The following is a 26,227-nucleotide window of genomic DNA, read 5'->3' on the forward strand; positions in this document are numbered from 1 at the left end:
ATACTGCAAGTATAATGTGTAAGTCTCATATGAACCTAACATCAAATGTATGGTTTCATATTTTTATATTATTTTTGCATTTATGCACTGAATAATCAGTTTGTGTCATGTCAAATTTTCCATAAGCCAATAAAAATCACAGATAATAGAAAGCTAGATAGAAGGCTGGATTTCCATCCATGTGTGTTTTTAGGACAAGCTTGATGTCACACAGCTGTTGCTGTAACACGAGTGCCATTGCCTTTCCCATACAGTTGAACTAGAGAGGTGCATCTGCCTCCCGTCACATCAGTGTCATCCCATGACATTCATCCCACGTCTGAGCTCAATGACAGCCTCGTGACAACACAACACAACAGACAGCGCGTGGTCAGGCACAGCTGATCTTAACTTCTTCACAACTGTCAGAAAGTCTTTCTTTGTGTGAGTTTCTCCATGAATGCACTCGGTGTCTGTAACACACTGTGAGCCACAATCTACCTGGACTGCCGTCAATCCACTTGCCACATGATCTCATAGACTTTTTACTCTCTGCATGAAATCTGGTCAACAACAAATGTAGACCATTTCTCCAAGATATAAAGCTGTCAGTCACAGTTTGTTGCATGTTTATGTGCTGTTAAGCAGCAGTTCTGCAGAAAAAAATATCACAGTAAAGTAAATGAATAAATAAAGACTTAATGAAAGTCACACCTCTGGATTCCTGTTCTTACAAAAGTAATAAGTACACTGGTAAAACTAAGAAAACAAACCACACGATTAAGGTATGCTTGTGGATAGCTAGCATAACGGCTAAGTGCTAAAACTCTCTGTGATTATACAGTATGCGGTACATTTAATAATTATAATTTGGATGTTAAAATGAGCCGTTTGTGGAGAAACATGGTTATGAAACAGTAAACTTGCATAACTTTATCAATTGGAAGTCAAGTCTTAATATTAATATATTTTTAAGTATGTATGTTAAAAAACTCAAAAAACATGTTATGAAATTTCAACAATAAATGTTGAACATCTAATTTAACACAGGAAAGTTGTTTGAAATCTTTAGAGTCTGTTTTCTCTACAAGTTTTAATGACATCCTTTAAACGACAATATCTTGACAATGACTGGGAGTAGAATCATAATAAAATACATTATTAGAAAGCAGAGACTTTATTATTAAGTGCAAGTAAGAAACTCAAAAATGTATTGATCGGTCAAAACGCTCAAAATGATGGAGCAGAACACATTATTCATGCAACTAACCTAGAAACCCTTTGATCCTGTGTGTTCAGACTCAGAAGTGCTCGCTGTGGAGCATGTCTGCAGGCACACTGGTAAAACACTGCACACTCTGAAAGTTGCATAGCACCAGCTAGTATTCGGCTTGCTCAGTCCATTTTACAGTATGGGTGTTTTGCATGAAAAGACTGTGGGAGTCTTCAGAGGATGGCCTGGCCATCTGACCCCACTAACCATTTTTGCATCGAGACACTTACAGTGCATTCAGTATACACATTCATCAATATGTGCTCCCTGGGAAATGAACCCATGAGCTTGGAATTGCTATAGGTGGAGTACAGGTGTGCAGCTCTCGGCACACACCGTGTTCTCACAATCCTCTGCGGAGTTTGCTTGAATGAAAGTGAAACTTCTGAGGAACTTGGACAGAACTTAGGGGGGATAAAAACAGCAAAAACCAATAAGATAAAAGTTCATGTGACTCCCGGAGGATTTGAGGTTACAGACACATTATGTTTTCTGACAGGTCGTCAATATGGATGTCAATATAGAATGCCATTTCACAATTAAAACACTTGCAGGAAAAAAACAAAGAAATAAAAATGTTTCTCAGCTGAGAAACCACTGACAAGAAGGAATGTCACTGTCTAAGCATTAAGCTTCAATGCATCCAATGTGTTGGAGTTCACAAGAGCACAATTAGCAAGTGTACACACGTGCCCTCTCCTGATCTCCTCGAGCTCTTAGCTTTCCGTCTCTCTGCTTTAATGGCAGCAGCCAGTGGGCCGTAAGTAACAGCAGACGCTGGAGGATTCCTGCTGGATTTCTGCTCTTTCCCAGCATACACCACATATACAGTGGCAATTAGAGTTGATTAGGCCTTTTCTGCTCGTGGCGCTGTGTAGCACCAATGCTTACTGGCTGTCTTTATCTCCTGGCTTTATGGAGATGAAGGTCATCCTAATTAAGGTAATGGTAGAGTACCGCTGGCTCTCTCTACATGCACATTGTGCTCTCTGAAATCTCTCTTGTGTTTCTTCTAGAAAAAAGAAATAATCTAAATTGGTCTTGATTCCAAATCAAAATGATCACTGCAGTTGATCTGTTTGAATTTTCTCATTCTTGAAACTATGTATCTGTATCTTTATATCCTTACCTTGTCTGTTAGAGGACAACTGTACAATCAGGGAATGATATAAGTTTAGATCACTCATTTGTGTACCGACATGGCTTACTGCTGTAAATGCACAATCACTATTTCAGATCAATATATAGCACCATTAATTACAACCCATGGTTGTCCAATGTGCTTCACAGCAATAGAAAAAATAAAAACCCCAAAACATATTTACTTATAAAATTTGACAAAAGACATTAAAATAGCAATAACATCATAAGGCAGGAACACATTAATAGAGATAGTAAACTTTACCAAACAAATGCATTTCAAGCTAGACTTAAAAACGAAACAAGTTTGATTGTGATGGGTAAGTCCTTCCAGAGACTGGAGGCAACTATAGAGAAGGCACAGTCACCTCTACACTTATACATCAACCTAGGATTAACCTTCAGTCTCTGGTTGGATGTCCGAAGTGATCTGGTTGGAAAATATTTGATCAATAGGTCAGGGAGGTAAGATGGAGCCCTACTATTTAAAGATTTATACACTCTACTGTAAGTAGTATGTTAAAATATGGTGCACTAGCAACCAGTGAAGAGAAATTAAAGTGATGTGGTCCCGTTTTCGAGTCGAAGTGAGCAGTCTGGCTGCTGCTTCTGAACTAACTGTAATAGTGACAGAGCTGACTGGCTAGTCCCAACATAACGAGAATTACAGTAATCCAGCCTGGAATAAATAAAGGCATGAAATGTTTTTACTTCACTTTTGATTGCATTCACAACAACAACAAAAAAACAAACAAACATGATTTTAGTTTATCTGCTCATCAAATTTCAGACACTCATCAAACACAACACCCAGATTTTCACAGATGTCTTCACACAAGAAGACAGCCCACCAAGATTTATGATGGGACTATGATTTGAATCTGAACGTCCAAAAACAATAATTTATGTTTTACTCTCATTCAAATTCTTAAAGTTTAGAGTCAACCAAGCCTTTACATCTGACAAGCAGGCCATGAGAGTATCCAGACCATCCAAATTAAATTTTAAAGGCAGAAAAACCTGGGTGTCATCATCTTAATGATGAAATTATCGACCATACTTCCTGTAGAACCGAGTGAGTGCATACATATGGAAAAAAGAAAGGGAGCCAGAATAGATCCCTGAGGAACCCCATATGATAAAAAAACCTCACTCAAATAATGATCTCCGATATTAACTGAAAAACTTCTATTAGAAAAATAAAACTGAAACCAATTCAACTAATTTTAATACTGTACAAGACTTACATTTCAACTGAAAGCATAAATCTAGTTTATGCTCTGCCAGTTTGAGTGCAAAATGCAAAACTAGGACATATAAATTACTTGCAGACAAGTTTAAAACGATGAATATTTATACAAAAAAAAAAAAAGAAATAACAGAAAATGAAAATGTAACTATTAGCATATTTCTAAGTGTGCTATAAAGCAATTGTATTTTTTATTTAATACTTTTTTATTTTAAAATATAATAGTGACAATAATATTTATTTACAATACAATGCATTACAAATATTTATTATTTTGTTTATAATTGAATTAAAAAAACAAATATTGTGCAATAATACTATTATTCCTATTATCGGGATGGAAACAATGTTGTTGTGACCTTTTATCCCTTTCTAAAATGTGACACGTCTCCCACCTCAGTTCGGAGGATACAGTATGTTGATACTTCAGCAAACTTCAGACTCGGAGTATCACAGTCACGACGCATGCAAAATCCATTGACTTTTGATATCATTCATCTCATGACTCAACATGTCCTGGAAATTAAACTGATCCTCTCCAGAAAATGCTATGTATGCAGTGCCTTGTGAAAATATTCAAACCCCCTTTTTTTTTACATTTTAGTATGCTGCTACTTCATGCCAAAACACTTACCTTTTCACATAAATCTACAACTCAAAATGTATATATATATATATATATATATATATATATATATATATATATATATATATATATATATATATATATATATATATATATATACACATCACATTGCTATGATTCTTGAAATTTAGTGAAAAGGGTTGGTTAGGTTGCATCCCTTTTTGGGGGAAATCATCTTTGAGATGTTTCTACACTTTGACTGGAACTTATTCATCTGCTGCAATTTCAGATCATTAGACATGAAAGGCACACACCTGTCTATAAGGTCAAAAAGATGAAAATGCATATCAGACCAAACACCAAGTCAAAGGATCAGCCCTGCAGAGCTCAGAGACTGAGGCACAGATCTGGGGAAGGGTACAAAATCCTACTGCGTTAAAGATTCCCGAGAGCAGAGCGGCCTACATATCTTTTAAATGGAAGAGCTTTGGAACAACCAAGACATCTTCCAAAAGCTGGTCTCCTGCTGACCAAGAACCATCAACCATCACTGCATTACTCCACTTTATGACTGAATGGCCAGACGAAAGTATGTTGTCAGTGAAGACACATTAAAAAAGCCCCTTGGAATTTTCAAAAAATAAAAAAGGGAGAGAAAAAAAAACACCTACATAACTTTTAAACTGTGAGAAACATGTTTTAGAAAAGTGTTTTTTTTTTCAGAGGCAGGCTCTGGGGTGCTGGTCATGGTCAAGGAAAGTTGAACACTGCAAAATACAGAAAACTTGACGAAGAACACTCTGGATCTCAAAGAGCCAAGATAATGCAAGTGGCTTAGTGTCACGTCTTTGAGTGTTCTTGAGTTGCCCAGCCAGAGCCCAAAATTAAACCAAATCAAACATCTTTGAAGAGATCTGAAAATTTCTGTCCAGCAACAGTCCCCCCTCAACTTGACAGAGCTTGAGAGGATCTGCGGGGAATAATGACAGAAAACTCCCTCATCCAGGTGTGCAAAGCGTGTCCTATTATACACGCAAATGACTTTAATCGCTGCTGCAGGTGCTTCAGCGAAGTACTGAGTTAAGGGTATGAATACTTAAGCAACGTGATAATCTTGTTTTTGTTTGTTTGTTTTTTCCCTATCTTTTGCAGTTTGCAAGGTTATCACAAACCTGTGATTTTCTTTTGTCATTATGGGCTATGGAGTGCAGAATGAAGTGGAGAAAGTAATTCGAATCAATGTAGCAAAACGATACAATATAACAATGTCTTGAATAAGAAAAAAAAAACACTATATACAATGCATTTATGTCAGATGAATATGAAAAAGAGAAAGAAAGAAAAATGTCTCATAGGACACTCACAGCTCTCGATTTCCAGCGTGCAGTTCTGCTCATCAAGCGGGTATCTGCGCAAGTCCATCATGCAGGCGGCTGTGGTCGTAATCCTGCGCACACAGAGTGGTACTGTTAGTCACTATGAGCAACTATTTCTCTAGCATCCTGTTCATTATATGTTTATCCATGTCCATACCAGAGTGATTTATTTTCAACATACTCCTCGACATTTCTATGTCTTTCTTTTTCTCCATGTTTTATGTAATTTCTTTTCAAGGTAAAGTGTTAAAAAATGATTCCAAACCTCCAGATGACTGTTGTTGTTGTTTTTTTACCAAATATTTTTATTTATTTATTTTGTTTTATTACTATTATTGTAAGAAAGAAAGAAATTAAGAAAGAAAAAAAAAATAATAATAATGTATATGATTTGAGAGGGTTACATTTTCCTGATAAAAACAGCAATACTTGCATTCTTGTTGACCAAAAATGGCCGCAATTATTATTACTTTTTTTTTTAGATATCATGCTCAAATTTGGAACTTTTTTTTTTTAAGGTCAAACTTTAGTCTGTGCAACAAAGAATTTAACACAGTTTAATGGACCAATCTATTCCATAAATATACGTTATGTAACATAAAACCCCATTTTTGACCACCATGTGAACAACAGAGGGTTAAAACGTGCAAGTTTCTGCAGAATATGACCTTGATTATAATGTAATTGGAGTGATGCAATTCAAATGTATTAGGTGCATTAACACAACTAAGGGTTTTAAAAGCCCACAAATAATTAAAATAGCACTAGCTTCAAAATAAATCCTGATTATGTTCTACCTGAATCAAATGATCATGCACCAGCATGACCTCACTGAAATCCACAATCACATGCAAATGTAAACTTTTGGTTAATGACTTTACAGATCCAGTCCATTACTGGTGGCTAAAATCAACCCAGTGTCACATATTCCAGAGTAAAGATGACTTAAAAAGAAATATGCGACATTGGTGTTGATCTGCAAGATGTGTGGGTTCACAGAGACTTGCTGCCAGGCACGTGCACAGGTAGGGCTCAACCTGTGCAGAGCACATGCCCTTTTTGCCCTTACACTCCGAAGTGCCCTTTTTTTTGGTGGTGTTTTTAAAAAAAAAATTATCAATGCTATTGGTCACCCTTTACATCTGTCTGTCTGTTTTAAAAATATTTAGCAAATGAAAGTTCTTAAAACGAGCTTGTGTAAATCTTATTCGATCCTCAAGCTGTCAGTAAGCTGATAACTCCGCCCCCTCTATATTCATTAAATCATCTGAAGTTCCACATCAGCCGCACAGTAGACAACAGCTGAGCTGAACAAAGTTTTGCGAAGGGTAAATAAATATCTTGTTGTTTGAATAAGTACTACTAAACACTATGTCTATAAAGGCTCATATTTTATTTATTTGATGTCTGACTGACTGACTGAGACATGTGGGACGTCGCCTGAGAGAGAGGGCTAGCATTTGCCATCTAATCATAGCCAATACATAGCCAACACTTAAATGGCCTGTGCATACAGTAGCATTTAATCTTTTATAAAATGTGATTTTGGCCAAATGCATTTTACCACAGGAAAAACCGAGCGCTCCGTCTATATAGCTACAAAAACTAGTTTGTAACCTGTAGATTAAAGTGTAATGTGATGCCGGCAGCGGCAGGCACCGTCGCCGTTTCAATGACGGACAAAAAAAAATTCACATTTGCACACATTCGCTGGTCAAAAACTATATATTGATAAGTAATACAACAACATATAATTTGTTTTTACCATCAGAAAATCATAACAGGTGCGCCCCCTCGCTGTTTCGTACTGGAACTTACACAAAGCAGCGAGTGATCCTCGTCACCTAGATAACATGTATAAAATATATTTCTAAGAAATTTCTTCTTTGATTTATGATTGCTGATACACTTAATTTATTAACATTTAGCCTAATCATGTTTTGGTATACTCTCCGTTTGTCTTCACATGTATAAAATGTAGTAAAACATGGTAGGCGGATACATGTTGGATATGTTATAGTTACGGTATGGCTATAGTTTCTTATAATCTGGAATTGAGTTGGACATAATTAAATTATATTTCAAAAAAGTTTGTCAAAAATACTTGACTCATTGCTCACCTTCCCCTCTTCTCAATGTCATTCATAATCATATAAACCAAATAATACAAATTAGCTTATAAAACCAAACCGAATAGCTAAAAAAGAGAATATATATATATATATATAAAAAAAAATTTTTTTCTTTTCTTTGCAAAGTTCATAAAAAAGTGCATAAAGTTCAATAAAAAAAGATTTTGGATTCTGTTTGGTGTTATAAGCTAATTTGTATTATTTGGTTTACATGTTTATGTATGAGTCAAGTATTTTTTTTCGCTATAAATGCAATTTTAAAAAAGAGGGAGTACACAAGAGCTGTTGTAATAAGTTCAAAGAAGCCCTTAAAACCCTGTTTATCTATATTATCTAATTATCTAATATTATTATTATGGTTGTTATTAATCGTGAATAAATCTAAAGCTTTTGAGACTATTATTTTGTGTTAATGAATTTGTCATGAAGATGTGACCATTTCTTCCTGTTATGCAGGCTTACTAAATAATCTTGATATAAAAAAAGGGAGGGGGGTGCCCTTTTTCAGTTTCAGCACATGCCCCTCAAAAGGTCTGTGCACGGCCCTGCTTGCTGCTGCCACAAAACAGAGATTGACATTCTTAGAGTACTAAGATGTGCTTTATTTATAGCTGAGCAGAGAATTAAAGTTAATATAACCACCTCACTGCACTTCCTTTTGAATTTATGACTGCATGTCTAGCCTATGAAGCTTTTTACTTTGAATGAACTGAATAGTCTGTGTTTTCCTCTTCAAAACAAGAAAGATGTTAAATGAGCAGTAAAGAGGGTTTGAACTAGGAGAAAGTGTTGAAAGCGCTGCAAGCATTTACTGCAGTGGTAGATGCAAGAGAAATCCTCTTGCAGGTATCGATAGATGAGCGAAAAAAAGTACTGTAGCTGTGGTTTCCATTGCATGTGGGAATACCAAAAACAAAAAAGAGGGCAAGCATTGCATTGATAATAGTCTAGGTGCACCTAACAGAGACTTCTACCCAAAGGCTTGTATATTGCTTCCTTTAATATCAAGGTTTCATTAAAAAATGCTGATGAATCTGAAAAAAAAGAGAGCAGAATGACTTTCTGAACAAAGGCACTGAATAATAAACTCATGTTCAGTTCAAAACTACAGACTTAACCCTAAAGAAATGCAAATAATTACCCTAACATCATTAATGTCATTCAAAGTGACCGTAGAAAGAAAGAGACTACAAAACACCTTTCTTCTGAGTTAAAAAAGGCTCCTGGGGTCTGCTTATTAATATTGAAAAGCTATTAGTTTTTCAATAAAGCCTGTTCTGGCTTTGGTTGGTGAGATAATTAACATTACATTCATTTTGGAAAGGAAACAGCAATGAGAGACAGCTGGCCCTGTCTAGGGCTGTACTCTTTCACCTTTCAAAGTTATAACCTGCCAAAATCGCTCAAGCAGAAGAAGGGCCCTGGGTGTGTTAGTGGACTGCCAAGCCTCTGCGAGAACAAAGAGGGAAGAGAATGATATGAATTCCTCAGGGAGGGCTTGTTCAGATTGCTAAATTTGCTAGCAGCGCTGGCAGCTGTTGTTAAGGTAGCAATGGTGTTAGTGAGAGAGTTTCAAGGTAATAGTGTGGTAGAGACTACTTAGACAACTTGACATAAGTGAAGACTTCTCTCCATCAGCAGAGTAAGTACTTGCCTCAGAATAAAGCGCACTTGGTGTTACTGTTTAAATGAACCACCGTTTTAACAAAAAATAATTGTGTAAAGGCACCACATTTGTAAGGGAAGGATGCAGTAACACTAATGATAATAGAGGACACACATGGTCCTCTGTGGTCTGCGGCTGGTTGGATTTCAATAAAGTGAAATAAAAAGTGATGTGACAGACAGCCAAGTATGGTGACCCATACTCAGAATTTGTGCTTTGCATTTAACCCATCCGAAGAGCACACACACAGCAGTGAACACACACACACACACACACACACCGATTGGGATGGCAGATCTTTCAACTGTCCTGCTGTTTCAAAGCATCAGTGCATGGTGCATTACCGCATTGTGTTCATCCAGGACACTAGGTTTGCATTGTACACTATATTTTAACTCCTGCTTACTGTACATACAGTACTGTACATAATAATTTGCAAAGAAGTGTGGTTATTTTTGCCGATGTTTGCTTCTATCAAATGCAAAACATTTTTATAGACCTTTTGGATATTATTTGGTGCCGTGATGAACATGCTTAGCAATGCTGGTAGGAATGGGGTTGATTTCGCTGCTGTTGCATTTCTGGATGAAGAAACAGTAAGAATTAAGGTGTTTACATGACTATTTATTGCAAGTAAAGGCAATGCATGCCATAGTTTAATGCAAATATGGTTATATGGTTATATTATACTCTCACAGACTGAGAGTATAATATTGTCATTGCATCATTCTGACAAAAACATAATTTTTTTATTTTATTATTATTATTATTAACCCCGTAGACAACGAAGCCATCGGTTTTACTGTAGGGTCACAAGAATGCCAAAGTCAAACGATCTTTATTTAACACTGCAGATTATATATAATGGCATAACAAGGAAGCATTTTCCCCCACAAATGATGCGTTTGACCTCAAGTAATAGAAAAGCAGCAAACTATGATGTATACAATATTATACTCTCAGTCTGTTAATGCACATTTATGAGGCACTTGGTAACTGATGGTATAATTTTAACGTTGCATTTATTTTCTTTAGCAAGACAGTTCAACTAATGTAGGGCTAATTATATTATAATTAGTTATACATAGAGAGCATATCTCAATCTAATTAGAAGATGCTCTCATGCATATTTATATAATTAAGCATGAGTTCATATAACAGCATGATATCTTACATGTAAAGAGCCAAAGAGTGTGGGTGAAGTCAAAGGCTCTCACTCGCTCTATGAAGAAACTCAACTCATCTAACCAGTAATTAAACATTAGTGGCAAACATCACATCTCTATCAAATCAAAATCTAAATTTCAGTCAAAATATCAAGGATTCTTGAAAGCAGTTTTCAATACTGCAAACACTATATGCTATCGAACAGACATGTCTATTCATATTGAAAGTTAAATTCTAAAATAAATTCTGTTAAAATGATGAAATGCAACATTCAGTTGTTTCTCAAATTAATAAACATTGATTTTCATCAATAACAGATAGCAGGAGGTCTATATTTTTACTGTAAGTGTTAATGTGCAGATCTGACACATCCTTTGGTTTACAAATCAGTTTATTATTAACTTTATTAGTGAAGAGTGCACCTGTCAAAATCAGCTTCCTGGATCAATACACTGTATGTCAATCTTTCATAATCCAGCACTGATTTTGTCCAAAGTAATGGTATTTTTGATATACCAGTTTAAATATATAGGTAGATGGCATTAAATGTCTTTGATGAGTTTCTGTGGTGGGACATGTGCCTTTAAAACAATTCCAAACAAAAATGTTACTTATTAGTATTATTATTATTATTATTATTATGACACAAGCACAGAAATTGTACTACACTAAATATTTGCAAAATGGTTTATTAAAGGCAACTTTATATTTTGTCTTAGTACTATGCACTTAAATAATTTTGTTACAAAATACTTACACTGTGCTTATTTAAAATTATATTTAATTACACATGAAAAAAAAGATAAAACAAAAAAAATATATAATAAAAATGGTTTCCTAAAAAAAAAAAAAAATGCGTATTAGTACCTAACAATTATAACAATCGTTGTACATATTTCTTATGTTACAATGTAACAAATTAAATTTCCTTTTCCTTTTCCATTTTATTTAATTTTTTTCATTTTTAAGTGCTTAGTAACTGAGGGCATCTAACAGAAAACGGGACAAAACAGGAACTAATTACAGACGCTTCCCAGCCCTGTTCCCGGAGACACACCAACACTTTATCAAATCAAACCGTTTCTAATCAAACACATTCAGCTCATCAGTTCATTACACAGAAGACAAGACCTGAAAGTCAGATAAGACAAACGCTGATGTAGAGGAATACTTCCAGTTTAACCTAAAATCTAAACAGAAAGAAATGTTAGCACTCTTCTGTTAAACTCTCTTTCTGCTAAGCGTAAGACTGCGTTTTCTCAAGCCCAAGGTGTGCAGCTCCCTGAGCCCAAATGTCACGCATCAAATTGGCAGGATGTTTTTCTGCTGATGTCTCTGACTTCTCTTTCAAGATGAAGGCAGTGTTGAGGAACAGGGGCAGAAGTGCAGAAGTGATGTGAAGCACAGGTGTGCATTGGGATTTGCTTCTGCGCCTGTAGCTTCAGGCCTTAAATCAAAGCATCTTTAAACATCTGCTTCTCCACCCTGCATTTATGCTGTTACATACACATTTAATGTATGCATGAATCTAAAAAAAACTAGACAAAACAGTCCTAGTCCTAGTACATCCCTGCTTCTAACTCAATTCTATTCCATCATCATCTATTGCACAACTGTTTATACAATGTATTATGAGCATTTTATTACTATTATTTTCTGTGTGTTGTTGTCTCTTTGCACTGGAAGCTGTCTCTAAAACAAATTCATTGTATGCGCATATTTGGCAATAAATCTCGTTCTGATTCTGAAATAAAACTTGTCAGAACCATGTCAAATTTTACCCTCAAATGAAAAAGAATTAAAAATTAAAGAATTAAAGAAAATAAAGCCTTTGAAAACCATTATGATTTGCATTTTGTTATTATTTTCATGAAATGTAAGCACATGCAATTCTTAATAATATAATAATAAAACTGTAAAGAGAGTAAACACACACAGACACACACACACACACACACACACACACACACACATATATATATATATACACACACACAATGAAAATCACTATTAAGAAAAATATATATATATATATTGTTACAAACAACCTCAAAAGTAAAATGTTGAGATAAATGATGGTGAATTTACAAAAATATGCTTGACTGCCATGAGAATAACTTGTTAATGTTCGGTTTAATTAAAGAACAAAAGCATTTCAAAAACTGCATCTAATTAATTTATTCAGTAGGTTGTATGCCTTACACAAACATACACAGAGTCAACATTACATGAAACAGTATTTTTAGTGCAGGAATGCTCTCTTTATAGTTTCTAGTGAATGTGTCTTGTGTAATTTACAAAATAATTGTATTACATTACACAATTTTGGTAAATATAACTAAAATAACAATACTAAATGGTAAATAAAAATAAATAAAAGTTGCAATAGCTCCAGCTCCGAGCTCAGGACAGCCGTCTCATATAGTGATGATGATGAAAACGTTACTTCTCCTTTAATATGTTGGATATAACATGTTCAATATATAATTCACGCTCTTACTTTACGATGGTAATAAGAATACATTTATCAGCCTCTGTTTAAAACTCAATTCCACTGCACGTAATAAATAAGAAACTTACTTAAATGAATAAATAAATAGCTATATATGTATACACAAAATATAATAAGAAGTACTTCCTTATTCAGTAGCTGTATCCATTGCATTTATTGCTGATTTATTTACTGTCTGGTTTAAATGTCCACTTTAATATGCCTTGTTCTTTTGTAATGCAGAGAGGCTTTGAGTAAGACAAATGAGATCGGCCTGCACCAGCATCCATCACCTCCAGACGCAGAGAAACGTTACTGAGGGACAAATTAGAAACACTAAATGTGCTCGAGGTACAGCACAAACTGCAGGAGAAACTGGCTATTCAACGGCAAATGAATTACTCTTGAGAGAACATCCAAGGACTGTGTCCATTATCTGCTATCAGTCACGCTTGATTTGAAGCTCCAGTTCTTGCTATTAGCAATCCATTAACTACAACTTTTCTCAATAAACCTCTTATTTGTTTTCTATACGAAAGTGTAACCACATCTACATCTAAATAAAAATGCTCATGATTGAGCCAACATACACATAACACATAAACTCTTGAATGTCATTAAACATGTCATTAACCACCTCTCTCTTCTTGTTTCACTGGAGTTTATATGAGATTCCTTACATGCACTACACACTGGGTGGGTTTCTTTTCAAATGTATCGCATGCATTAAAATGTGATCTTTTCTGTTTCACTCATGTATTTCTCAACTCATCCTTGTTTTTCTCAAAATAATTCATTCACGGCTCCAAACAAATGCCTGCGACTTTTCTCGAAATCTTTAATTCATCTCCCAAAAGTGTTTATGTCCGTAAGCTTATCAGTCTCATCAGAATGACAAGCCCTTGTGTCATCGTTCACAAACAACACACTGTAGTCATAATGCATATGCATGCTCTCAATATAACAGTGTCCTCTGACTGTATTTCCTGATATCAGCTATGGCTACAGTTTTAAAACAATGACAGAAAATGCACATGGCTGCATTTTTCTATATGCCATATATCAGGTGTCTAAAGCACAAGTTTGCACATTAATATATGTGGGATATTGATTGCAAGAAACTGGACAGGATTTACAATTGCACTTTTACCAGTCAAGAGTGCAAACTACAGTACAATGTCATTGGATGAAGAAAAAAACATGACTGTGTATAGGCAAGGTTTTTTTTTTTTTTTTTTTTTGCATGCATCTGTTTAAAGTGTATGTAAAATGCAAGTGGGCTGCTGTAATAGGAAGCATTACAGTAACTATTCAGTATCACAGTGCAGTGCATATTGTTGAAATACACACCTGTTCTGACGACAATCATTAGTTATTCGTTAATGCATTAAAATGCATTAGAACATATATGATTTGTAGCTGTATATAAACAATGCTAAAGGCTAAAACATTTCTCATAAATGTACTTTAATCATTTTAAAATACCAAAGACAGACAAACTGTTGTCTTGTGTATACCGGATTCATCTGTCATCTGCCAAAGCATTTCCAACTGCTTATGTGCAGGTGTATAAAAAGAGACATCCCACTATAAAATTCCCAACAGGAAATTCCTGATGGAAGTTATATCCTCCTGTCACTCATAACAAAACTTCTTTACACTCAGGAATTGAACTCATCTCATGAAAGAGTGTTCTCCGCTGCTCAAATGCTATTTTATTTGAACAATCCCTGTTGTGTTTCAAAGGCATTACACTCTTATATTCTGTGTTAATGACAGTAAATTACATCAGGTTTAGCAGTATGAAGGAAAATGTGACAGGTCTTAGAGCGAATGAACGCTGACGCACTGCGGTGACTCAAAACCTGGCAGGATTTTCTTCAAATATGTAAATCTGAGAACAACAAATCAGCTGAAGCCGAGCTGAAGTCCTTCGGTCGGACTGCACAGTTTAGTGACAGATGAGATTGCATTGGACACTAGCTCTCTAATAAACGAAGAGCTAAATGGCCCCGGCAATAATATCCCAGATTTTAATAACCCATGAATCATGCTCTAAAACAATTGGCTAATTGCTCTTTGCTCCAGAGAAAGGAGATGAGAGGTTATGTAATGCCAACTGCCAGTGCACAGCCAACAAACCATGTGCTAAAAGATCCTGAAGTCAAGCTGAGAGAGAGAGAGAGAGGAGCTATGAAATTAACTTCTTTCCCCCGGCAGCTTTATTAAGCTCCATATTTACTGGAGTAGTTAATAGTTTGGAGGAAGGCAGTACTTCAATAAATCCTAATTAGTTTCTCATTAACAGAAGCATTTCAATGCCAAGAGTAAATCTGTGAGTCAGCTGGGTCAACTGTATTTCCTTCATACCTTCAAAGGATTCTGTCTTTCCCATCAATCTGATACTGTATGGACAAAAGTATTTAAGACAGCTGGCCATTAAACCAACAGGGATGTTAATGATTTTAAGAGATTTTAATGATTTTTTTTTTTTTTTTTTTCTTAAAATGTCAGTGTGTATTCCTAAAGAAACAACATTATAACCTTAAGAGTAGAGAATAAACAACAACATCAAACTATAATAAATTATATATATATATATATATATTTTTTTTTTTTTCTAGAGATTCTAAAGCTTTATTTGGTTCCGAACAGTTTCATCTGGTGATTTAAATTTGTTTTAATTATGCTATAAAACCTTGATAACCGTAAGGGAATCAAAACAAATTAGGATAGGGAATTTTGCGATGTCGGGAGTCTATTTTTCACAACCCTTCCCATAACTTATTTTAACCACGATATCTTACGGCTGTCGTAGGAGTTCGCATGCGATTTTTTTAAATCGTGTGGAAATCGCGTATGCTTGTAGAGTGGCTTACGAGCACTTCCCGACCTCCCGATCATTTTTAAACATGTCTAAAAAGTTTGTGAGCTGTCGGTTTGAATTCGTGCCATGTGTGCGGTTGAACGAGCCGATTTGTTGATTTATCTGAAGTTGACCAATCACGAGCTAGGAAAACCACAGAAGAAGAAAGACGAAGACGGCAGCGCCACGGCGAATATGGACTATTGACCATGGAGGATAAACTCGATGAAGTCTGACAGGAACAGCGAGCGCTGTATGATGTTTCTAGCAACGTGTACCATGCTTTTTAGTTTACCATTTTCTCTCTCTCTCTCTCTCTCTCTCTCACATGCATACCGTATGTAGTTTACAGGGACTCTCCATAGACGTAATGCTATTCTATACTCTATATCCCCATACACGGTCTACCTCTATCCATCACGGAAAATGCATGATTAAAATTTCTATTAAACACCGTACAGTATTTTTAAAGCCATTTGGTTTACAAGGACACAGGAATTGTCCTCACAAACCATGTTTACACTGTAATACCTATTTCAGATATTTATAAACCATATACAAGAACACACACCTACACAGGGTGACCAAACGTCCCGGTTTCCTATTGCTGAAAAATAACCTGTACGTGTAGGACACAGTCAAGGCTCGTATCAATATTTTATATGCAGTTATGAGAGCGGGAGAGCAGTTATATTAGGCGCGTTCGACTTGAAGCAGCGCTGCACAGAATGATCACTCGTATGACTTCAAAGTACAGCGAGAGCGATTCGAATGCATTGGATATGTGTGCTCTGTATCGCTCTCACGGTACTTTAATGTCATACAGTGAACCTTCTGTGCGTGCAACTTTGTGCGATTGCTTCTGGAATTCGTAGGTTGTAAAATCATGTCGTATATCATCTCGTCCGTACGATTTTCAGATAAACTCACTCGTGTGCGTGGACATACGATCTTCCGACCATCCGAATTCGCACCGTGTACGCCCGTCTGAAAGTCAAGCTAAATGACACATCATGTTCACATTGACATTTATGCCAACTTTTAAGTACCACAGGCTATCTGACTTAAGTAAAAATAAAAATGTTAATCAATAAGTAACGTCTCATCATGGACTGTTCTGAACGGTCTCTATAGTAGCCGCATCAGATGCAATCCTCAATTTAATTAATTTGTCACTTTAATTATACACATAATGTTGTAATTGTATCACATATATACTGTAAGTCTTGTCTATTTCGATCAGTTCGGTGTTGTCCACATCTAAAGAACATGACATGTTAAAAATAAATAAATAATACACAATAAAATATTACAGTGTTTTAATTTACTTGAAAATCAAGAGCATCTGTTCTGTGTATTTTGTGTATGCTTTGGCAAAACACTAAATTATAGATTAAAAAAAAATGAAATTATTATTATGTGATAAATACAGTAGCAGCTTTTTAATTGTTACGAATTGTTACCTGAGCCCATAAAGCACAGTGCCATCTGGATGGAGACGGATCATTCTGTTCTTCACTGTTACACCATGTACAAATGACTTCTTGTCGTTTAGGAAGTACGTGTCCGGCACCCAGAGCTGATCGGCTACACGGTTATCCAGCGTCAGGTTGAGAGGGATCTCAGAATAGGACAGACGTTTGTCTCGCCAGGCTTGCTGGAAATACATAGTCAGTGTGTAGTCCTGAAAATAAACCACACACAGAAGAAAGATAAATGGGTTACCAGGACTAAGAGAAATATCACAACATTGTAGAAAGGAGGGTATATTTTTTAATCTTTTGGGGATTAATATTACATGACTGGCTTTAAATTATAAAAGCACAATAGTGCACATCAGGTTGAAAATAACCGTTAAGGGGATTAGATCTATAAGGAAAACCCAGGAGACGAATACGGGTGTAATGAGAAAGGAAAGCACACTCAACAAAACAGTATGTAAATGAACCTTTTCAGTCACTCTTTAAAGACAGCATTCAGCCTAAAATGCCCTCATGTCATTAAAAACCTGCATGCTGCTAATTTTGGACCGTCGTATATCTCATTAACCTTCAAAACAGCAATGATAATTTTTGCATAAGCATTTTAAAGCACAAAGCATGCATCAGTGTGCAGCAAACGCACATGAGAAAGATCCAGGCAGGTGACAGTATACGGGAGACTCGGGAGAGTTTCAGCACATTTTGCTTTTAATGTGTGTAACTCAAACTTATAATGTCCCCACATTATGTCAGCTGCAGATTAAAGTTATTCTGAAATCTACAACTTGTGAAATATGAAAATAATTAGTGACAGTGGATGAGGTGAAATGTAACATTATTAGAAAACCCATGCATCATTTAATATTACATTTGCATTTATTTTGCAAAACAAGCAACCTTGCTCTTTTTATAACCAACCTCCGTCAAGCTCAATCTTTTCCCATTTTCATTTTAAGCATTTTTATTTTGAAAGTTTAAAACAGTAAAAATAGTATTAACGTGGACGCAAAGAACCGGAGTGCATTGAAATCATAACGCTCCACAAATGAATATTTAATGCAATTTAACACACAATATCTAGAACACCATGTCCTATCAGCCAAGCTTCAGCATTTCTCTAAAAACATCCCTGTTCATCCTTATGAAATAAGCGGTCCTCCCTTTCCTCTTCCTTCGCACCCACACGCAAAGCATGCACTTTCCAAACCATACCCCGTCACTCATCAGGAGCCGTGATAGAAATTTTAGGATTGGAATGATTTATTCAGCACTTCCCGGGGTGTTCAATCTAGGCAAATGTCTTTGATAAAGAAAAGAAAGGGAATATATGCTGAGGAAGATAATTAGGGAATCTTCATGGTTCCAGGATAAATATTATTTAAAAAGTTAACAACTACTCAAAAGTTTTTGCCACACTTTAGCTTTTACGGTCAGATAAAATAAGCCCGAGATAAACTAAAAGGTAACACTTCAGAATAGGGAGCAACAAACTCCAGTATAGTCTTAAAAAGTAGTTTAACCCTTTATCATTAAAAGAGACGGTGGGAATCTGTCTGTGGCACCGGGTGTTAAACGCCAGTCCAGTGCACCTCGGAGCTGATGATGAAATGTTTCTGCTTACATGCTGAGAAACCCAATCTCAGTGTTGCCCTCTTGCTGTAAATATCATTATGAAATGCCATGCAACACCAGGCAGGCTTTCATGGCTTTCTCTTTCTGTCCTTAAAGGAAGTTCGGGAAAGTTTTGTAAGATATCGAGTCTCTGGGATTTAGCGAGCTTGTTTTGTATGATCAGCAAGACTTCTTAAGGTTCTAAGCTTCTCCTGGTAATGCTTTTATCAGGGAAGGTATTGGGATCCTGGAGGCAGGGAGCTGTCTCGTATCAGGATACCTGTAATCCATTTACTCCGGCTGGAAGTTTGAGTGTGGCTCAGAGCTTGGGAAAGTTATAGACATCCTGTGTATCATCAGAAACACTACAGTGAGGCAGCAAACAATGTAAAAATAGCTGTCACCACTGCAATTCTACACTTTCTCAGTGGAGGTGGCTGTCAAACGCATGGAGCTAATGAGCATCAGGGTGTACAGTAAGCGTGTGTGGGTGAGGAGGGTTGATGCTTCTGACTGGAGAGGGTGCACACACCGAAAATGTACAGTAAGTGTATATAAACGTCTTAGTTTGTTAAAGGAATTGTGCATAAACCTACAATTAAATCAATAGAAATAGAAACTGATTACACATAATCTCAATTCTGGTAACTGTTGATTCTGGAAGTCTGGACACAATATTTTTAAACCTGGAAGACTCTGGGCAGGAAATGTCATTGCTGTCTTCATGTTTATTCATTTAATGTAGGGTTTCCCAAACATTTTTGCTAGACTAACCCCTTTGACATTAAATATTTAGTTATTATTTCAATAATTTAACAAGACTTTCACATGTTTACAGTTTGTCTGTACTGTAGTTTGTCTGGCAGTTTGTATCTGTCACGCTGAAATGCTGGTAAACAAATTAAATATTTCAATTTATTAATTTTAATGATTTAATTATTAGCTTTTTATCAACTCACAAACCCACTGCAGTTCTTAAATTAACTCCAGTTTGGAAAGTCCTGATGTAATGCAATGTTTAATGCAGTTTATGATGTTGATAATAAAAAAATGGAATGGGTTTTCTTTCGCTTTGCTTTTCTTTATATCAAAATTGCATGTTTAACGATGTTTTAAACAAGTCACATAAAAAGTAATAAAAAAGTAGTCAGAATACATAACGTAAAATAAGTAACCTAGATTATTTTACTAACTACAGTTTTCATAATGTCATCTGTAATCAGTAACAGACTACACTTTGTAAGTAATATGTAGTTGTAGAGTTTATTACCAAGGTTGATATTTCAGTAGTTTGACTTAACATTTCAGTGTCAACTTCCATTTCATTTACAGTAGCTCTCACATCTATCTTATGGAAATGCTTTACAATTTAATACAGATGTAAACAATATCCAGTTTACAAAATCTTAGAGTTCCTTTGAGAATATTTCCTTTCATTTTGAGCCATCCAACCTAGAAAATAGACAAACATAGAAGTTCACAATAGTCTAAATTGGTCTTTTTTAGAAATTAAACAGCAGTATCTCAACCGGCACCAACAATTTCCACAGTGTGGACACTGAACCATGGGCAACCCAAGAGCAGAGGTCTAAGGGACGCCAAAAGAGGGGAATTTAAATGGGACCAGTCATGGCTGATGGCTTTATAACCCCCTTGTGACCTAAATTACTGGTCCTGTTCTTTCCTGTTCCAAGGACAGCTTGCCTTGGTTGACTTCCTCCTGCCATGTGTTGGCAATAAATAGTTTTCTCTACATATATATATATAACCTTGTTGGGTGAAGGAAGCAGTGCAGGCTGGATTCTGCGGGAGACGTGAAGGCAAGCCTGGAATGACCTGACTACTTTATTATCCTCTTGACACATCTACATTTGAAGTTGCTTCTCTGTTTCATGGCAGGGCTTGGTGAAATCAAGAGGCCAGAATCTGAAAGGCACTGGAAGCTTAGAGCGCCTGAGATGTAAATGACTGCTATTCGCGCTTCTGTCTTACTGTGTATTTTCTCTGAGGGAGGTTTTTTTGTTGTTGATGATTTGTGTGCATTGGCCAGGAGAAGAAATGACAGCTCCTTAATGACTACAGGGAAAAGTGTGGAGACTCTAATATTCTCTGCTGGGAAAAAATAAATAAAAAGGCTTCCATTTATTAAGCTTCAGCAGCAGGAGAATATTTTTGCTAAGTGAAATACTTATTCCGTCTAAAATCTGCTTTCTTCACAGCTGAATAAAACAAAATAAACAATAACTATTTCAATGTAATTCCTTTTAACAGACAATTATGTGAATAATAAGTTGCATTATTATTTTATATTATTCATTCCTGTTATGCAGGACCGTCACAGCTCTGTAACAGATGATAGACTTACAGTATTTTGCATTTTATAATAGACGGATTGTAGATAGCAGGATAATTAACAAGAATGACTAATCATTTATTTTGAAAAGAAAGAAATAAAGAAAAATATATTTTGACTTTTGAACCACCTTTTACATTTTTAATGCTTCATTTGACATAAAATATGATATTCTGGAAGGATTTCTCAGCAAATATTATTATTATTATTGATTAACTGCACTTATTAAAATATCATGAAGTTATTATGATTAATACTACTTCTACTACTACTACTAATAATAATAACTGGCAGCATTCATTTGATTAATTGTATTACTATTATAGTGTCTATCCCTTTAGATTCATCTCACGGAAGAAGACCAGCTGTTCCCACACCAGCTGAGATTTACCCTAGATATTTCTGAAGTCACAGCAGGACAGGCGAGTGAAACGTCACACAATCAGAGTGGGAAGGCACATAAACTAGCTCTCTGTGCAGCTCCCTCTGTTCTCAGAGATGAAGATGTAGCGGGCCGCCACAGGATTTACACAGTCTTCAAGCAGATTGTACACACTATGTTTTGGCTCTATAATGAAATGCCATATGTTTCCCCTGTGCATCTCACAACTGCTACGTCTCTAAAATGGGGGGGGGGGCACACAAAACACATTGTAAGGCTGATCAGCTGTCTATATGCATGTTTCAGGCACATGCAATCTCTCCGATTTACGTATTTATTTATTTATTTGGCAATTAATATCAATAAAGTCCTTTTAGTTGTTTGTGGTGCACAGGATGTGCAAAGACTGAGTTGTTAAATTAACAATACAGCTTTCCCAACACGTACATGTGTGAAGATGTTTGTGTTGTTGACATGGCCTGCTGGTGGTCACATGAAACAATGAGAAACAATGAGTTACTTCAACCCCCTTTATGACTAAATGCAGGTTTGTTGGGGTCATGCATTCTAAGGTTAAACATCTTGTCTGTGAGACTTCTAAATAAATTATACAAAAATATCACATAATCTATATTAACTTATTTCTTCCTCTGTGGTCTGCAGAAAATCATTAACCTAACTTATTTGCTTATACATCTCTAACCATGCTATGTTATAAAAAGAAAAATTAAAAAAAAATAAATAAAAAAAAAATCTTATTATCACCTTTTCTTGCAATTAGCACAGGTTTTGCATTAAATCAGTTTGTTCCAAAAAGGAAAACAAAGCCTGTGTTAGTTGAAAGAAAACAAGTTTATAAAGGTTTGAATGTAATATTTGATAATAATATAAAGTAGTAGCGTTAAAACCTGTGTGAATGAAGTCCATTTTATTCAGGTTTTATTAAAATAACATTAACTAGAATTTTGGGGGAAAACTAAATTCTCTCAGGGTCAAACTGACGTGTAACATGAGGGTTAATAAAACACTTCAACAATGTCTCAGACTGTACTAGATCTGACAAAGACACCAAAGCTTTGAAAGAAAGAGTAGAATATTGAATATCAAAGTATTGTGTTGTGATTTACAGCTCACCCTATAAATGATTAAAGTTAAATGAAAGTAAACGACGTCTTGTGTCTTTCTCCTAAATTCTGTGGCTGTGTGAAGCATCCACTAATGTCTTTCTGCATGCACACTGTGTGCAGTCTATTATTATATGTAGTGGGTGTCAGGTATGAGGGAATATGTGCGCTGATGTATTCGTGACCATGCACTTCGAGCAGCGGGTGTTCTACATGTCGCTGTGGGCGATTTCTAGGTCCTGCTGTTGCCTGGGACGAGCCATTAGTATGCTGCCCACCTCTCCCTCAGCCTCATCTATTGATGAAAATGAGATATAACACAACCCTCTTCACGTCCATGGATCGATATTTTGATGAAGAAAAAAAAAGGATAACAGAATTGAGGAAAATAATGGATATGATATGTCTGTTTGTGTTGTTCTTGATGAAAGGACATTTGTTCTGGGCTCATTGCCTCAGTGGCAATGGAGCATGTTTGAGGTTGGCGTATGTGTGTGAATGCTTGTACACACACACACACACACACACACACACACAAAACACCCTTGGACAAGGACACCCCTGAGGAGGCAATATCCCATCTCTATAGGAGTGACCTGCACTGGTGGGGTCCGCATGAGATGCTGATGATGATGCATTGACACACTCTGATGGCTGAGTGAGAAAAATAAATAAATAAAAACAAACCCACAAAAACATTTTACAATAAGTTTCAATTAGTTAACATTGTCAGTGAAAGAAATGCATTAACTTATGTCCTGTAAATATTAACAAAATAAAAATTTCAATTTGTATAAAATAACAGGTTGTGAAAGTGTAGTTTGTCAGCATGCACAGAGTATTGTGCTGTTTTATTACCAGTGCCGTTGTTCTTGTGCACTGGCAGATCTAATAACATGTCATCATAATAAGCAACTAGCTTGAATTGGACCTTAACATAACGTGTAACCATTTTTTCTTATAATTATATTGTTAAAATGTAATTTGTTTTAGTTTGACTGTCCATGTACCCTGTTGGGTAGTAACTGACAAACTGTAATCTGGATTACATAATCAGATTCCAATAATAATAATAATAAATACTTACAATTTGATTAAATTACATATTAAAATACTCAAAATCAGACTACAGTTACCTTTTTTATCATTGACATATTATTCGCACAAATCTTTGTATTTTGAAGGCTTTTTTGTCTTTCAAACACATTAAAATGCATAAATTCACTTTATTTCTTATTTACATGTAAAGCAGGGATTCCCAAACATCGTCAAAACATAGGGTTTAAAATGACCCTTAGCTAAAAACACCCACAAACAAAAAGCTTGAGGCTATTATTACCAAGAGCTTCAAAACAACAATGCCTCGTTTTTCTCGTTTGCTAAAGTGCATAAAGCAGCAGACTGGCAAGAAACGCTGGCATACAGTATTTAATGCATTTAGTTCTGTATTAGATGCATCAAAGGTTTTGTGTATGAGTGCAACAAACCATCCAGCTCTCACTAAATATTTTATTAACATGCAAGTTCTCTCTATCAACCGCACCATATGTTAAGATGGAAAGTCCTCCTACTTTAACAGCCAGTAGTAGCGGGTGGTTTGAGATTATCAAACGATGGCCCTACTCATGCACCCTCTGACAAACTGTTGATCAAAGTAAGCGTATTGCACACTTAGACCCTCTCTCGTCCGGTCACAAGCAGCCCGAGTTGAGTAGGGTCCCTGTGTTCCACCTCGCTTCCCTACTGCAGGTATGGCGGTGGTTCCGCTGGTCCTCCTTGCACGGTATCTGGGTGCCTGGCTAGTGCTACCCAGCCTGTCTCACTGGCTTCTGTGGACATCAGCCTCTGCTATGCGATTCAGTTCACCTGGCGTTCCCCCAAATTCAGCGGCATCCGCTTCACAAAAGTGAAGGAGGCCGATGCTCCTGTCTTGCGCACTGAGTTCACAGTCCTATTGGCAAAGAATGCAATGGAGCTGGCCCCTCCAGCCAATTGAGGTCAGGGTTTTACAGCCCTTACTTCATTGTACTCAAGAAAGGTGGTGTGTTACGGCCAATCTTGGACCTGCAAGTTTTGAACCAGGCCCTTCATTGGTTATCATTCAAGATTTTGATGCAGAAACATGATGCCTCTTCAGGTGCATCCGTCCCTGAGATTGGTTTGCAGTGATTGACCTGAAGGATCCATACTTTCTAGTGCCGATCAAGTGCAACAAGTGGAAGTGGAACAGGCATGTTTTCCCAGTTTTATTGCCTAAAACATCCAAAGTAGTTTCACCAATAACAAGCAGGTATGTTACATAATCAACCAATTGTGGCATGTGAGAAGGTGAGATCTACGGAGAACGATAAAATCAATGCAAATACACGTATATGTTAGGTGTTTGTTTGTTCATTCAACTTGAAGCGTCGCTGAGCACCGATCTTTGTATGACACCAAATTATCAAGAGAGTGATTTGAATGCGTAAGGAGCCGTCTGCTCTGCTCTCTATAGTTCTTATGAATGTCATACAATGATCGATCTGCACAGCACAAACTTTTGTAGGCAATATAAAAATCCTGTCAAGGACGCATCCTGGGAAAATGGCTCATATGGTCACCCTAGGTTACCATACATAACAGAGACATTAATGTGCACTATAAACATGCATGGGTTGATAAGTAAGGGATACTGAACATCCAGCTGATTGTTCTCTCAGAATAAGCCCCGACAGGGTGAACAAAACCTGACTGTTTATTACACGGCTACTTGCCACAAATAATTAGACATGAAATATTGACGCAAAGCTTCCGTGAAGTTCAAACTAAACAGACATTTAAGGGAAACAGTGCAGTCAAATCACTTATTACACAACATTTCACTACATAAATAATTAAGGCAATAAAAGATTTAAGACAAAATTAAAAAAAAAAAAAAATCTTACCAGTTTATTATTTATCGTGTTATCTATTATAGTGCACAAAACAATTGTAGAAAAATGGCAGCGGTTATCGATGGGTATCTCATAATGACTGACCAATCAGAATCAATTATTCCACAGAGCCGTGTAATAATAACAGTTGTTTGAGGAACGCTGTGGTTTAGTGCATTCATTGTAATTAAGGCAGGCAATGAGTGAGTGAGTGAGTGAGTTGAGTGAGATGAGTGAGATGTGAATCATTGAGTGAGTGGGTGAGTGAGTGAGTAGTGAGTAAATGTGTTTGAGTGAGTGAATGAGTGAGTGAGTGAGTGAGTAAGTGGGTTAGTGAATTAGTGAATGAGTGGGTTAGTGAGTGAGTGAGTTGAGTGAGATGTGAGTGAGTAGTGAGTAAATGTGTTTGAGTGAGTGAGTGAGTGACCGAGTGAGTGAG

The 26,227-nt window shown here is 36.2% G+C and overlaps 1 protein-coding gene across 2 annotated transcripts in view; it reads right to left on the reverse strand.

Moving 5' to 3' along the window:
- LOC127941325 (gamma-aminobutyric acid receptor subunit beta-2-like) overlaps nt 1-26,227 on the reverse strand; it is a 69,838-nt gene that overhangs the window by 27,228 nt on the left and 16,383 nt on the right. For both annotated transcript variants that reach the window (XM_052536272.1, XM_052536271.1), the window contains exons 4-5: nt 17,389-17,609; nt 5,592-5,674 (exon numbers count right to left, since the gene is read on the reverse strand). In XM_052536272.1, the coding sequence (XP_052392232.1) occupies nt 5,592-5,674; nt 17,389-17,609 (304 nt within the window). The remainder of the gene's footprint in view (nt 1-5,591; nt 5,675-17,388; nt 17,610-26,227) is intronic.

This window comes from Carassius gibelio, chromosome A21 (genome assembly GCF_023724105.1).
Source record: "Carassius gibelio isolate Cgi1373 ecotype wild population from Czech Republic chromosome A21, carGib1.2-hapl.c, whole genome shotgun sequence".
NCBI classification, from domain to species: Eukaryota; Metazoa; Chordata; class Actinopteri; order Cypriniformes; family Cyprinidae; genus Carassius; species Carassius gibelio.